This window comes from Dermacentor albipictus, chromosome 6 (assembly GCF_038994185.2).
Source record: "Dermacentor albipictus isolate Rhodes 1998 colony chromosome 6, USDA_Dalb.pri_finalv2, whole genome shotgun sequence".
Taxonomy (NCBI): domain Eukaryota; kingdom Metazoa; phylum Arthropoda; class Arachnida; order Ixodida; family Ixodidae; genus Dermacentor; species Dermacentor albipictus.
The window spans coordinates 24,621,773-24,638,022 of NC_091826.1; the positions used below are offsets into that span (position 1 = coordinate 24,621,773).

General features: G+C 45.1%; 1 protein-coding gene and 1 long non-coding RNA gene across 3 annotated transcripts in view; one reads left to right on the forward strand and one right to left on the reverse strand.

The window, feature by feature from the left end:
* LOC135896497 (uncharacterized) lies at positions 1 to 14,695 on the forward strand. Of its 2 annotated transcripts, none has more exons than XM_065424912.1 (5): positions 1 to 249; positions 1,572 to 3,444; positions 8,810 to 8,982; positions 10,666 to 10,712; positions 12,000 to 14,695. In XM_065424912.1, the coding sequence occupies exons 2-5, from the start codon at positions 1,607 to 1,609 to the stop codon at positions 12,135 to 12,137; spliced, it is 2,196 nt and encodes a 731-aa protein (XP_065280984.1). In that variant the 5' UTR covers positions 1 to 249; positions 1,572 to 1,606; the 3' UTR covers positions 12,138 to 14,695. The 2 variants fall into 2 exon arrangements, with proteins under 2 accessions (XP_065280984.1, XP_065280985.1); XM_065424913.1 differs by lacking the exon at positions 1 to 249 and adding an exon at positions 283 to 858.
* LOC139060898 (uncharacterized) overlaps positions 14,297 to 16,250 on the reverse strand; it is a 5,419-nt gene continuing 3,465 nt past the window's right edge. The window contains exon 2 of the long non-coding RNA XR_011515080.1: positions 14,297 to 15,678. This is a non-coding gene — a long non-coding RNA (uncharacterized lncRNA). The remainder of the gene's footprint in view (positions 15,679 to 16,250) is intronic.

A 16,250-nucleotide genomic window follows, 5' to 3' on the forward strand; every position in this document is an offset into this window, starting at 1 on the left:
CGGAAATTACACGCGTAAAAGCGGACACATCCGCCTGGCGATGGGTTCAAGACCCTTCAAGCTAATCTGCATTATCTTGCAGTTGTAGAAAGTTGTAGCGGACACTTGTGGCGTCTCGGGCCAGTCCGTCGTGGTCGCCGATTCCGCGTGGCACACGTGTCCACGAGAAAAAAAAAGAAAGTACTATTGGTAACACGTGGGCGCTTGAGGCCCCCTCCATGACTACTTCGGCTGGCGCCCATCGCGCAGGTAAGCACGCACTGGAACGAATGCTACGCAGCGCCTTATCTGTTGCGTGCTCGGTATCGCCTGCCGCCGTGCCTAACACGTTGCGGTCCGTGCAGATCTCTCGCAGACGAGATATGTCGGCTTTCGGCCGCTGGCGATACCGTTGATGTTGGCCCCGGCGAGTAAAAAAAAAAGAATTTGGCTCGGCAGAAACCACAACAGGCGAACGAACGGCCACTTGTTGCGTTCAGGCTTACGTCCCTGATGCGTGGTGGGCCGCGTAAATTCAAATTGGTCCCTCTTTTGTAACGCGAGCCGTATGTTGCGAGGCGGCTTGCGCACGGCTTCAGGCCAGTGTAAGAAAGCGTTTGCTGTTGAGCGACGTTTCTCTGCGCCGATCGGCACAAATCGCGTTTCGGCCTTCCTTTACGTAACCTACTAGCGTACACCGCTTTGTTTTCAACGTCGTTCGTGACGTTCCTTTTCATTTTTTTTTCATTTAAGCTAATAAAACGTGTCCTGCCTGGCCGAAATAAATTTCGCGACAAGTGGTTCGCCTGAAATTTCTCTCGAACCGTGAATATGCGATGCCAGTGTAGGTTATTCAAGTTGCCTTGCGTCGTTACTCGGGTAAGTCACTCCGTTAAACAAGCGCTGCATGCCCTTCTATCTAGCAAGAACGACAGCGTTAATCACTAATAACTTTCTTATGAAAGTGCCAAAAAAAGGATTTGAAATGAGGGGACGGAAGTGCGGTGTTTTTATCGTAGGGCGTGCATAAGTGGTTACTTGAAAACAGTCCTTCTGTAAACATATAGCAACACTGTGCGATGACTCGTGCACTTATTGGAACGAATGACTAGTTCGTCTCGGCAGTCAGCGTCTCTGCATGTTGGAACTCTGACACTGGCACGTGTTTGGTTGGCACATATGGCCACACATAATTCATAACCAAGTTAGGGCATCGCTGTGATTGCTGAACTGAAACTACAAGGGGCCAAGACACGAAATGAGAAAAAAAATTAGATTCACTACTGTCCGTAATATGGTGTTTGTTCCCTTCTTTGGTATGTCATGCTTACATGCGCAGTACTTCTTAATGCACTTGGCATTGTTGCTGCCAGTTTTGTTGCATCTACTTCAGGTGCAGATGATTTTTCAATGATTGCATCCTCATTTTCAGTGCCTTCTTGTTAACCTCGCGGAATCTTTATTTTTTGTGTGTGTGATTTTCAGCAGTGTCATTTTTATTTCAATTTCTTGTTCATGTAAGATTAAACTTGAGAAACAAACAAAAAGCAGCTCTTCTGCACTGTCTGACACAATGTCATCTTCCTTTCCAGCACATTAAAGTGTGCTACAGACACTTTGGCCAACCATGCTCAACGGAAGCAGCAAGTCACGTGAGACGCTCAAGGAGTTTCTCCGGAAGCGGGTCGAATCGCACCCGGGCATCTCTATCCAGAAGCTGACCGGCCACCTGTCGCAGCTTCCCGCCGACATCCGCATGAAGTACGGCGGCAATGTTGATTCCATTCGCAGGGTGCTCGAACAGTTCCCCGAGATCTTCATAATCCGCAACCACGATCAGGTGCATGTCTCGACTTCGAAGGCCTCCAGCAAACAGGCTGGAACGTCGTCGTCTGCCGGGGGTAGTGACGATGAAACCACCACGTTAACTGGCGCGAAAGGAAAAGTGTATCGGCTGTTCAAGACTTACGGGTTCATTTCTGTGCAGCATCCAATTAGCACAAGCGTCTACTTCAGCCTGCGCTCGTTTGAAAACGGACAGCATTCAAGTCTACTTTCGTCTGGCCTTCAGCTCGGTGATGGTGTTGTTGTTGATGCGGAGGTGGGTCCCAATGACTGTGAGGCCAAGTTTCGCGCTAGCCGAGTGTCGCGTATTAAGGGTGGAAGCGCAGCTTCGCCGTCTGATTCGTCATCGCCAGCACCACAGACTACAGTGTTTACACCGCTTGTGAACAGAATTGGTGCCATAGAGACCCTAAAAGATGAGTTTGGTTTTATCAAATTGGAAAAAGAACAGGAATGTGCATTTTTTCATGCGGCCGAAATAGAAAGGTATCTTGGGACAGCTGTGCCTGCGCTGCCAGAAGTGCTGGCAGTCGGGGACAAAATTCGTTTCGATGCCGACCTCAACAAAAACACAACTGCGAGGGCCAAGTGGGTGGTGACTACCATACACAACATACAAAATGTGCCTCCATGCAATTCTGGAAGTGAGACTGAAGGCAGTGAAATCGCTCCAGGCACCATCATCAAGCGAGACGGACTGATACAAATGGTTAAACCTGAGTTTGGCTTCATCAAGTTTGGTACTAACTACCGTGACCGTGCCTTCTTTCACCTCAACAATGTAGTGATGCCTCCACGCGACACAATCAAGAGCCTGCCCGATGTGTTTGCCATCAATGACCGAGTGCTCTTTGAAGCCAAGCCGAGCCAGAAGCCTTCCGAGAAGGTCAAATGGCAGGCAACGACAGTTTGGCTTAGTGAGTTTGGGTCTAAAGGCGATGGCCTCGATTCCGCCGATGAAAGTGGTAATGAGGTCTTCCTCTCGGATGATGAGTCGGACATTATGGACCTGATACAGGTGCGACTGGCTGCTGACACTGACAGTGAGACGGAGGATGACATTCTAGGTGCCGGCTCGAAGCTACCTTGTGCCTCTTCGCACACAATAGTTGATGGACTGAAGCAGTACTTGCAGGGTCCTGTTAGTCCTGATCTATTGCCGATATCAAAGGACCCCAAACATTTGTTCAGCGACTTTCACAAGGATGACGGCTTTAGCCAGGTGCCCCAGGCAGTTGAGCCATATATTGTCATCTATCGTGGTGCCACTGGCTTTGTGACAAACGTCACAGACTATAGTGCTACTGTAGAAGTCCATGACCAAGCAAATTCTGTGGAGCCGAAGAAGGTGGATTTCCTCAGTAGTGTTTTTTATCGTGATGGGGAGCTGTGTACAAAGGGACTATGTCAAGTGCTTGGGAAAGGAGACGCAGTGGCGCTGGACTTCATGGTGGGGAGCAACGGACCGCATGAGGAGGTGCGGTGTGACCTGGTGTGGCAAGGGTTGCGGCCTGAGGGTGTCATTCAGATGAGTGCGGAGGAGTTCTGCCGTCGGCTTAAGATCAAGGTGCCCCCCGTGCGTCACCAAGGGTCCTTGTATGAGGACTTTCAGCGAGAAATGTAAGTTGGCATGCCTTATATGTAGATGCCTTTGTCTGTGGCCCGACAATCTTCAGTTATTTTAGCATCGCTGATGGTGTAGCAATGCTGAGTGCACCTGTCACTGTGGCTCAGTGGCTATGGCTGCGGAAAACAAGGTCGAAGTTCGATTCGCAGCTGAATTCGATGGGACTGAATGCACGAACATGTGCTCGCCATGCTGTGGGTGCACATTAAAGAGTCCCAGGTGGTCAGGTGTTGACACGGAGGGTCCCTGCAATGAAGTCTGTTATAGCTTAGGAGGTCCTTTCTGTTGAAACCCTTAATTTAGTTGTTTAATTCTGAGGGCACAGGTAAACTGCTTGCGATTGTTTCATAGGTTTTAAACGGGCACTGAGACATTTTTTACGCATCACTGTGCATCACACAAGCATAAAAGCGGCATAGTTTCATGCTTATGTCAGGTTGTATTACATTGACATTCATGCTTTGGGGCGCAAAATAAGAACCAACTTCACTGTAATATGACAACCAGCCTGGCAAGAAGCTTGTGAGTTTGACTGGTATCACAAAACTGACTCGTGAACATCCGTTAATGTTTGCATGAATTGAATTTACAACTCCTAAGGTACTTGTTTTGAAGCAGAACAGTCTAAGCATATTGCTAATAGTGCGCTGTTGTAGAGTGGAAGTTGCGTGGCTGGCTTTCCTGGAACCCTTAGTTTCTGCAAATAACTTTTTTGGGGATCTGCGATCACAGGCACGAGAATTTTGCAGGTCCCCGTGACCTCACACACGCACTCTGCAGGGCCAAGGCCCGATTCGTGCAGGCATTATCCACCCTGTCCCATTCCGGCACTGGCGTTGAAATTTCAAGAGAGAGAGCTTCCTTGTCAGTTTCTCCTCAGCAATGTGATATTGACGACATTGGCTGATGCCCTGGATGTTGCTGGCATCCCATTTTTGAAGGAAAACCGTTGCGGAAACGCTCTCTCTCCTGACAGATGCCGATGCCGCAACGGTATGTGGTGTGATGTCTATGGGGATCGGGCCTCAGGGACGACTTACTCTCAGTACGCGTGGCCTTCCGCATGCGTGCAGACGTGCAAAAAACTGTACGAGATGCACACAGGTGCACAAATTTCGGTTTACACTGGGTCGTCGTGAACAGTGTAGACTGAAATTTGTGCACATGCGCGCGACATCTGCAGTTTGCCGTCCAACCGCATGCATGCTGATTGAGCGTAAGTTGCCCCCAAGGTCGGGCACTTGCTGTGTCCTTTGCGCAAACACACCTGCTCTGTTTAAACCCACTTTAATACATGTTCCCTGTTTGAGCGAACCCTTGCTTAGTGGAAAGCTTCTTGTCACAAAAAAAAAAAGGATAATAATGATAATTTTGCTGGGAGCCTACAAAGCACCACCAACTTGCTGCAGCCTGGTGACTTCACCAGTTTGGTCACGACAAATAGATTGCACAGCGGCGTAGCAATGTCACAACTACTTGCGAACCAATAGACAGATTTCACCGAGTTCAGAGCGCATGTGCTGCGGCCTTGCGCTGGTGCGATAAGACTAAGTAGTCCTTCCTCTCCGCTTGCCCACTGTACTTGTGTACAATAGGGGGGAATGCCAAGGGCAGTGCCTTTGGGAATTTTTGCAGTGAACTTTAGGGGGAAGACACGTGCCTCATCAACCAGACTCCTGTTGTAGAATCCTTTTATTCTCACCTCCTTGCCTTTTGATTTTGAAGGCTGGTGGGTTTATGGGGCAAACGCAACATATGTCATACTAAGTATTGCTGTACGTGGCTCCAGTAGGGAGCCAGAGTTGCGTGTGTGCTTGCCATGTACCTCTCTTGCTGCCATTCGCCGAGCGCTGTGACCTGTTCAAAAAGCAACCATATAGTGCGGAGAAGCTCCCACTAGGGCGCATATAAACAAAGTAACACCACAGTCAGAGTAAATAACAAAGTAACACCACAGTCTGGCACTTTCTTTGATAAACAACTTTCGGATGACCCCTTCCAAAATTAGCGTATGGTTTTTCTTTTTCTGAGAACAAAAATTGCATGATAAACAGCTTTCTTTCTTGGTATCTTCAACTTGTTCAGGGTTGAACAAGTCAAAAATACTAAGAAAAAAAAAAGCTGTTTAGCATGCGATTTGCATGTGTTTCAACATATGGCGCCACCACACTGCGCACCATGAAGGATCCAACACTACACGATGTCTCGGCACATGCTACAGGGTGTTTTGTTCAGAAGAGATAGAATGACTACCACAGCACGTATGTATTAAGATTTTAATAAAGTCCATAAGACCTGGTAGGGCAATATTGGCTCGATATCCCAGCATACCCCATTTATCTCGGTGAACAGGCCATACTTCTCCCACCTTCAGTGAAAGTCAAAATCACAGTAGCTCCAATTCCCAAGAACATGCATCCCGAGTGCAACAAGGAAAGGTGCAAAGCACATTAACAAGACCAACACATTCAATGGACGTACATTAATATCCATAGGTGCTATACGCACTATGCGGATGCAGCTGCGTATGCAGAGGCGACTGGTCAGCGCTACCAAAGGAGGTACGCCCTCGCAGTTGTGGACGTGATCTGCCAGCAGCAAATAACTGCGTCAGCACTGGCGGGATCCTCCACCTTGGCCCAAATTTTATCAGTGGTGATTGCACTTGCTTACATAGAGTATTCGCGGAGGGACTCTGTCGTGGTCATGGACACGGACTGCCAGGAGACATGTCGCATCTTTCTCAAGGGGCAAGTGACTGCGTCTAGTCTCGTGATAATCCCCAAATCCTTCAACCACCATTGTCGCCTACCTACCCTGGTGCCTGGGCAACGCGGTTGTAGAGACGAACAAACAGGTTAACGATTAGCTTGAGGGTCTACTAAATGAGTGGCCACGTCCTCTTCTAACCCCAACCACTCGCGCTATCACGAAATCACATCAATTTAAATGCCAAAGACACCCTTGCTCATTAGCGTGGAGTCCGCAGAAAATACCTGCTGCCTCGCTCACAACTTAGTGGGAAAGAGGCTGCCGATTGGCTCAAAATACAGACTGGGGTATTCTCTCATCTAAAAGTGCTAAATGCCATGTATCCGATTCGCTGTAGGGCCAACTGCCCTTGATTCGGTGGCATAGCCACCCTAATACATATAACCTAAGGGTGCACTAAGCACTCTCATAGTCCAAATACCAGTAACACAATGGAGCAGTGGGAGGCACAGCTCGCCCGGTCCGACCTGGCACGACAAAAGCCCTTAACTAGCCAGGTCAGGCAGGCGGGAGAGGCCAGTGGGGCCCTGGACTGAGAGGCTCCAACCAACCCTCCTTAAGCTTTCTTCCGGTACAATAAAGTTTCTATGTATGTGTCCTCAAACGTCCCAGATAAAGCAGATGGGGGTCGCGTAGGTCGACCATGATCATTGATGTTGCAACGAGCTTGGCTCCTGCAAATGTAATGTGTGGCTTTCCTCGACAACCTTGGTTCATTTTGTGAGCAATATTACAGACCTTCTTATGATTATCCTCCTATGGGGAGCACATAGAGTACCTTTATCATAATTGCCCTTCAGCTAGTCCGGTGAGGTCTGACAACGTGTGAAGGGACCAGAAAAGCCTGCAGACAGGAGTGCAGGATTGTTTTTTTATTTGTGGTTTCCTTGCGCTATGTAGCCCTCTAATTTTTGCTAAAGATGATTGTGATGGTACATTATATATGGCACGCATGATCATTTAAAATATATATTAAAAAAATGTCGGATGGTTTTGGGGCCCAAAGTGTGTAACGGCAGCAGCCTGGGCATAAGCTCTGGGATTTGGTGATACCCGTGGCGCTCCGAGAATCTCGAGGCCCTGTTCTGGGACTTTTGTCCCATCATCCAAGCACCAGATGCACGCATTGTCTGCTTAGGTACTATCTTGAAGCCTGTTAATGAGCAAACTAGACAATTGGCAGCCCCTTAGTTTTGCCGAGATTGCTTTGGTGGTGTAGATTCTACCCATGTTATAACTAACGTGGCAAAAGTGAAATCTTATCGTAGTTGGCCTTTAATCATGAAAGGCAGCAAAGTTTTATAAGTTCATTTGTGTCACAAAAAAAGTTAGCATGTTGAGCTTGCATATCCTCATTACCTGCCAATAAGCAGTGAGGACGTCAGTGGTCTGGTAAACAATGAATGTGATTCTTGGTGAAGCCATCATTGCGTAAATAAAAGCAGACACAAGAAAGGCAAGGCTGAACAACACTTCTTCATCTGTATTATTTGCGCTACAATAGCTTCACCAAGAATTGACCAACTAGCTCATGAACAAGTTATATTGAGTGAGTGTGATCATTGGGGTTGTACTAGTGGAGAGAACATTGTTAATACGCTTTTAAAAATAAAAAAAAATAAAAATACCTGTATTAATACATCACATGTTTAATCTGAATGCTATTGATAACCTTGAATGTTGTTTCAAGGGGATATAAAATTATTATGGCCTTGTAGCGAGCGCAATTTTCAATTTTTTTTAAGCAATTTGTTACAAGTAGGATTTATTGTATATATTTTTATTATGGACTGTGGGGCCCGGTTGCTCAGTGATTGCTGTTCTGACGAGCAGCAGGTCGCGCGGCTGACTCTTAGATGCATTGTGATCGGGGTTGGAATGCCAAAACGCTTGTGCACAGTGTTTTAAGTACATAATTAAGTACAAGTACACCGTATGGTTAAAATGAACCTAGAGCCCCCTGCCATAGTCATACCTGCCAACTCTCACAAATTTTCGATAAAGTTTACAAATTTGGACCTGTTCTAAAATTTTTACAAATGTTTCAAGTTTTATTGAAGAATAAATCCTGTTCACAAAATAGTTTCGCCTGTTGGTCTCTGACCATGCCCTTGGAAGTTCTGTGATGGGGAAAAGGGCACAAGAAAGGGGTACCTGCTTTGGGCAAATTTATTCGGACAAACAAGTTTTAAGCAGGCAGAAGCGGTTATCGCAAAGTCACTGAAAGAGTTGCTAATCTACAAAACAGTGAGTTAACTGCCAGTTTGTGCTGTTCCAAGTTTGCTGCTGCTTGCATGTTATTCCTAAAGGTAAATTACTGTTAATAAAGTGCATTTGTGTACTGTAAATTGTGTGTGCTCAGGACAAAAATTTAAAGAAATGCATACTATTTGCCCTCTGTTATAAACTATCTTGTCCAGTTTTCAGCAATAACACCTAGGGAGGTTGCATGAAACTGGACGCCTTCTGTAAGTCTGCTTTGAAGCATTGTTTGTGGCACAAAGGATTGATATTCCGTATCACTTCTGCTGCTTTATTGGAAACGATGAACTGTCTCAATGACTACAATATCTTCTGTCCTAATAGGCAGGAGGCAGGCCACCGCATGTCTGCGCACCCAAGTGTGTCGGACATCAACCCACACCGGCGAAGAAACAACCACAGTCCACCATCTTTTGCACCGACGTCCAGCGAAGCATCCCCATCATCACCATCGGGGAGCATTCATGGGGACCATGCTATGCCTAATGGCATTTGTGGTGAGTTTAGCAAAATTTAGCCCTCAACCATCTGCAGTGAAGTATGGATACTCTATAATTACTGCGCTGGCGTAGTGTGTGACGCGTGTTGTTGTCCCGCATGAGGTCGGATGCTTGATTGCTCGTGACGGTAGCCAGCATTCCGATGGGTGCGAAATCCGAGTAAAGCTGTCGTTGAGAGGTGTGCATTCAGAGTTCTCAAATCTACCTTTAACATTCACAGCTGTAATGGACCGGGATGGTCTTGAACGTTGTACTTCAACATGTTCGCTTTAGTTGTGGAACTGGCCGCATATTTGGGCTAACTAGTTGGATATATTTAGACTAACAGCACGAGCATAAAACTTGGACACCAGAAAGAGAAGGGGCAAATACGCTGCTGACTTTCAACTTGTTTTTAAAGGTACACTAAAGGGAAATTTTATGTCAAGCTAAAGTGATAGATTAATGTCTAAGGCATCAATAGCAACAGAGCTTTAGCAGTCGAGAAATTCAGGTAAATGCAGGACACGATTGGAGACTCCCTCGGGACATTCAAATACTAACCCGGTGACGATGGCACTCCTCAATATAAATCTGTCACTAGTATTCAACCACTCGTATTAAAAAGATAACTGTGTTGCATTATACAGTGAGAGGTAATACTACTTATACAGTTTTATTTTATTTTTAGAAAAAAGAACTCGTTGACGTTATCCTTGACAAAGATGCCCCGATTGAGGGGTTTAATTTTCTTACCTCTGAGCCGCTCGTGCTTTCGCATTTCAGTAGTTTCATTATTGCATCGTTCTGTGCTGGTTTTGGTGGCTCGTGAAACTCGCACAAACTGCAATCAGCAGCGAATGCCACATCCATGTAATGTTGCGAGATTCTCAAATGGTCCATGCCTTTTGACCAAGAACAGCTGCAGTGGAGAATCCAATGTTCTGTCTTGGTTCGGTTTCTCCATGGCTGCACATGTATGTTTTGCTCAGAAAACCATAGCGCTGCCTGTCGGGTGCCATGTCACTCATCAACGGCAGTAAAGATCGGTGATGGTGTACGCAGTGTCACCACTTCCTGCTTGAGGGCGGGCGACTTGAATTGTGCTAAAGAAATTCAGACCCTTCAGATGCAATTTTCCTGCAAACTAAGTCTTTCCGTCTTGAAAAAGCACTGCGAGGTTTCTGGAATGGTATGTTAACAGTCCGTGTCAACTTAGTATTTGCCTTTAGTGTCCCTGTAAACTTGAAACAGCAGAAGTGGCATAACTCGGCATGCGCATCATGTTGAATTGTGTTGCCTTTCACGCAGATTTGTTCGTGTCACTTTTATTGTTTTTTTTTTTCATTTTTAAGGCTTAGTACTTTTTAATTGTGACACATTGTTTTGTAGTTTTCCCGTAAATAGTATCAAAGGCATCTATTTTAAAAGAATAAGCCACTTGAAAGTCAGCACTGTGTTTGTCCCTTCTCTTTTCTGGTGTCCAGGTTTTACGCCTGCGTTGTTAGTCTAAATGAAGTTATGAAACGTTAGCTTTCTCTTTTCTATATGTCCACATGACATGCAGATTCATTGCGTGGATGGCAGCCCAGTTAGCGTGCACAAAGTGCTTCTCTCGTGGTTTTCAATGCGTAGCCATAAGTACTGAGTGTCCTTGTCACGGGGCTGTGCAACAAATTACCTGTCTTTAATTAATTGCAGTTGGAAATACTCTGGCAACCAGCTCGTTCTTTTCCAACGACATAAGTGTAAGTACTGCATATTGATTTCAAGCTTCTCAGCTCGTGCTTACTTGCGATCTATTTTCGGGACGTCTTGGTAGGGGTGCCCTTGCGTTCAAACCGACTCGGTGAATTTTTAGCATGCCGGGGAAAGTGCAAGCAGTGGTTTACCTGCATCAGTGGCCTACCAGCTTAGTGGTTATGGCACTCTGCTGGCGAGCCGAAACTCCTGGGCTTGATCCCTGGCCTCAGCAGCCACGTTTCGATGGGGGGGCCAAATGCAAGAAAATGAATGTGTACTCGGGTTAGGTATGTGTAAGAACCCCAGATGGTTAAAATTAGTTTGTAGCTCTCCGCTATGATGTCTGTCGCAGCTAATTAATTGCTTTTAAACTTTGAACCTCACATTTTGATTGGATTTTTGACAGTGTTCTGTTTTATTGCTAGGCCATCTGTTCCTCGTTACAAGGAAGGCTTCAACTTTTCACTTTATGAGGAATAAAAAGAAACAACGGGAAAGGCTGCCCTCACCGATACTAGAGAATCCAAACTGACCGTTTATTTCAAGATAAACGTATATTGTGTTTCGGCATGCATTTCAGAGTCTCACACCGCAGTTTTCTTTATACCTCGCTCTGGCCCCTTTCCGTTGCCTCTCTCCTGGATTACTGTGTAAACACTCCGCAGTTAATAATAAACGTATGGTTTTGCCTGTCTCGTTCCAAGGCATGTACGTACGTTCCGTTCCTGTTGTGGCCTGCCGGCTGCGGCTGTGTTACAAGTGCATACACATTACTTACAGGACTTAATTAGAATACAGTTAATGGTAGGTGCTCTCTCTTTCACACTCATTGTCTATTGGGGGCGTCTTATCAGCTCAGTACCTGTGGTGGTAGCTCAGTGGCTGAGGCATTCTGCTACTGACCACAACCCCGCGGTTACACTTCCCAGCTGTGGTGACTGCATTGTGATAGGGGTGAAATGCAACAAGCACTTGTGTACCTAGATTTAGGTGTGTATTGAAGATCTTCAGGTGGTTAAAATCAGTCCGGACTCCTTGTTCTGTGACATGGTTCATGACTCACTTACACAGTTTTGGGACACTAAACCATACCTTTTTTTGTGCCCACAATGTAAGAAAACCAAGGTGGCAAAATACTGCACTTGCAATGCACCTGATAGTAAGCCACAATGTTTTGTTTCTGTCGTGCTTTGTCATTGTGCTTTTTCCCATTCACTGTGTAAGCACTTCGTATGCTTTAGCATAATGGAATGCCGCCTTTCCCGTTTTTTCTTTCGTTCTTCTTATTTTAGGAAAGTGTGCTTCGTCGTGTTGCCAGAATCATGGCACAAGAACTTCATGCGCTGCAGCAACAGGACCGGTTGGCGAAGGGTGCGGTTCGGGACGTGAGCACGCAGACCACAGAACGCGGTGTTCGTCCACTTCCGTGAGAAGACTCCAACACCAGGAGGACACTTCAAATCAATATGGCACCGGTGCTCTCCCGCGTGCTTGACGAGCATTGGCATTACCGTCGTCACATCGTGCCTTGAAAAGTGGGAAAAAGATTTTGTGTAGTTGCCATGGTTAGTTGTGCCTTGGGGGAATTTTTGGTGTGACATTGAAATGGGAGGAACCTGGTTCCATGGGCCTGCTTCCTTTTCTTTTTCTTTTTCTTCTCTTTCATTCCTGATGCAATTATCTCGGTCATGCGGTGTTTTGCCCGCTAACAATTCTACGAGAACTAGTACTCTGTCACTGATGACTTATTGTGTTTGCAAGATTGGCTGCCTTCAGTGTTGGAGTTGCAAGCCGCAACTTTTCATGGAACCACCAACACTAATCTGTGCGTTCCACGTGAAGTAGCATGGTTTGATGTGTGTGTGTGCGTGTTGTTTTCGAGGGTGTATGGAGGAGGGGTAGGGTGGGGCAGTTTTCAAGATAGGCAACCCTCGCTGTTGAAGTTGTGTTCAAGCAGTGAATTGAACCAGCAAAGCGTTTCCTGTTCTGTAGTTCTCTGCTCTGTACTAATAAGCATGTATTACTCAATGATCACTGTCAGGGTCATAGCAAATGAATTGTCCATAAGATGAGTAAGTTTCATTGCAGTGTCTTTGGCTGCTGTGTCAAAAGAGATGAGGATATTGTTCGCATGATTGGCTAGCATTGAGTTTGTAACTGCACATAAACTGTTGGTATAAGGCGCTAAATTATAGCCGGCACAATGCACACGAAGTTGGGCAGATAAGCACATAATTTGTGACGCTAACTGCGATTTTTAAAAAATCTTTTGTGAAGAAAGTGAAATTAGCATATTTCATAGAGGGTATGAGGTCATGTCAGGCCCTTTAAGTGTGTAGTTGACTTTATTGGCTGCTTTGGCATTTCGGAGTTATTGGCATTTGAGGAGTTAGAGGAATGAAGACATCTATTTATGAACTAGTTCTGTGTCAAACACGCACAAGTATATATTTAAATATACTGGCTGACCTCAGTGTCGAAATTTATCTGAATGGGAAAGATGAAATAGGAGAAAGGATGAAATAGTAAAACATTTGATGAGCATATTTCAGTGTGATGTAGATAGGCGTATATTTCACGAGTTCGACAGCTGTCGGTGCTTTCGTTTGTTAGTATACTGTTAATAAGATGAGTGAAATATTCGCTACAGTTCGCATAAAATTTGCTCTCTTGTGTGCACATGAATGACAATATTGGTCACCATTTATGATGGCATTGCAAGCAGATAAAATTGGTATCAATAATATGTATAAACGTATCTTATGCGAAGTAATACTGTTCTAAATATAACTGAGCACGTAGTTTACAGTAGTAGCTCTCACCTGTACAACATTATTAGCGAATCACTTATGGATTTAGTAAAATTTGGCTGCTAATGGTGTAATAGAACACCAGATTCTGAGGGTTCTGTGGTCACTGTTTTTTCTGCCTAGCCTGTTGTTTGCTGTTTGCAGTCTGCGTCAAACCAACTAACTCAACAATGCGTTTTGAGCGTGTGACGAAATTACTTGATGTATTTCATCTGCTGTAAAGTCATAATTTGCTTAACATTATTAAACGTGTAGTTTATAAATAGTGGCTGCTTTCTGTGTTAAAATTACTAACGAACTGCTTATACAACTATTAAAGTTGGCCTGCAAATGGTGTTCGAGAACTCGCAAGTCTTAAAGGCTTCTTTGTCATCCTATCTTCTTTGTCCGGTCTGTTCGCTTTCACCATTTGCACTCAGCCGAACTTGATAACTCAGCAGTGCAGTTTGGTGAAATTATTTGGCATTACTCGGCATATTTCTTTTTCTTTTGTTGTGAAGTCATACTCTGCTGTACAACAGGGAGCAAGTAGTTTTTGATCAAATCAAATCATATTTTTTTTTGGCTGTTACCAGTGATGAAGTTTCAACTTTACTGTGAATGAATTGAGTGATGTTGATTGACGTGGAAGCAGGCGTGCATGGAACCATGTTCCATCTTGTTCATCCTTCTTTTTTTCTTTTTGGTACTCACTTTTAGATTTTATTCGTGACAGAAGTCTTGCTGGCAGACAGTCAGGCCTTTGGTGTGCTTGTTAAACACGCTCCATGGCGATCCTCCCCGCACCATGTGCCAAAATGTGAATCGAACGATGAGGAGGCAGACGTAATTTTGCAGGCCAGAACGTTGAGTCGGGATTCCCAAATGTGCTTTCACACAACGCCAAGATCTTTATTGTTTTTGTTTTATTTTCTACAATGGGTGTTGTTATAGGCTTGCGACGTATATGGATTTTCTTGCTCTACATTAATTTCAGATTTGTACAGACTTCTACATTGTACAACAATATTGTTATTTTTTTCTTCCTTTTTTTTTTTTACAGAATGAATTTCCAAAGTGCTCAAGATTGTAAGGTTCCAATGATATGTGCATGTTTTTTTTTAAGCATTGACATGTGTTGTCTTTACTATGTGACATGAGAACGCTTGTGTGTTAAATAAAGGTGAAACCTCCATGTCGCCATTGGTTTATACTTTTCAAGTGGCAGTAGGATCGCTGGACTTGATGCCATGGGTACTCATTAACATGCATACTCGCACATATAGATGTTCACTGGCAATTACTCATGTCTGTTCAGACTTACTGTACTTGTAGAACTCAGCTTATCTTTTATTTTATTTCCAGAATACCTGCGTCACCTTGAAGGTATTATCGCAGGGGGGATAGTTAGAGAAAGATATATTAAATCGTTCATAAAAATAAGTAAAAAATGAATAAAGTAACATCAATGTGGGAGCACACAATAAGGGAACATCTTCAAGCGCAACAGAAAAAAAAAAAATTGAGGCTGTAGTGCATTGTCACAAACACAGGCGGGAATAAAAATTGTGATTATCAGGTATTGAAATGCACTCCTCTGGGGTGCGATCGAAGATTGTTGTTCGGCGTGTTCGTTTGGTTACCGGCGCACGCGATTGGCCTACTTCGCGCCGGCGTCGCCAGCCGCGGGGCCTGGCCACGTTTTGGTGACGTCAAAATGATGACGCGCTCCTGTCAATCATCTTCCCACCGAGCATTACGTCTGCTAGGTGCCGAACCCGACGGGAGCTGGGAAGTTTGGAGCGATCACATCGCTTCGCATGGCGCGTTTGGTGGATTGGATTGGATCCAACCGGCGGCTGCCGCATGGCACGTTTGGATCCATTTCATAGATTAATTCGAAAAAATGCCGCTTCCGTTGGGAACTTAGGTTGTTGCGCTGGCGTTTCTAGAGGAAGGAGGAGAGTGGGTGACGGTGCGAAACGCGTTTGAAGAAATGGCAGAAAGTGAATTTCGGCGTCGTTTTTGTTTCTCGAAACAAATAATTCGTTGGTTGTACAGCGAAATCGACCCCATCATCGGTGCCAGCGAGCCACTACAATGTTGTCGCTGCCTCTTGAAAAGTGCGCCACTCTTCCCGTCATTTCTTTTTCTTTTTTCTTCTCGCTGTGCACGACACCACCTAGGGATGATGCAAAGAAACTAATAGTTATAAATTGCAGTAGTCACACGTATTGCTATTTGAAAACGTGTTTGGCCTTAAGAAGAAAAAAATACATTTCTTTAGATAAAGATTTCATTCATTTGGAAGACGAGAAGCATTTCGTTTTGTAGTATACTGTCCGCAAGCAGACGACAAACAATGGAAGTAAACTTCCGGGGAGGTCACCGCTTCTTGACTAGCTGCTCTCTCCGCCCCGTTGTCAGAAATTTTGCATACTGCCATTTTGTGATGTTGCACCAACCGAACGGAACGCGTATCGAACCATATATCTCCGATCGCGCCCCTGGTAACCAGTTGCAGTCTCTCACAGTTTGTGGAAAAAGAGATTTGGCAAAATGGTGGGTGCGTCTTGCAGCACCTTCTTTTAGTGGGCGAGTTGAGTCGACACATAAGTTGGCTCCGAGAGGTAGTTGCGGCTATCGATGCCTCCTTGATTGCAGAAAATACGGGGGAAGAATTTTAATTTGTTTTTCTGGTGATTAATGATTCCCATCTAAGCAATGCTTTTGAGTGATACATTATCTTTTTTT

Coding starts and splice junctions, on each gene's coding strand:
- LOC135896497 (XM_065424912.1), top strand. CDS start 1,607: ATGCTCAACGGAAGCAGCAAGTCACGTGAGACGCTCAAGGAGTTTCTC. Junction 8,983..10,665: donor TATGCCTAATGGCATTTGTG/GTGAGTTTAGCA, acceptor AATTAATTGCAG/TTGGAAATACTCTGGCAACC. Junction 10,713..11,999: donor TCTTTTCCAACGACATAAGT/GTAAGTACTGCA, acceptor TTCTTATTTTAG/GAAAGTGTGCTTCGTCGTGT.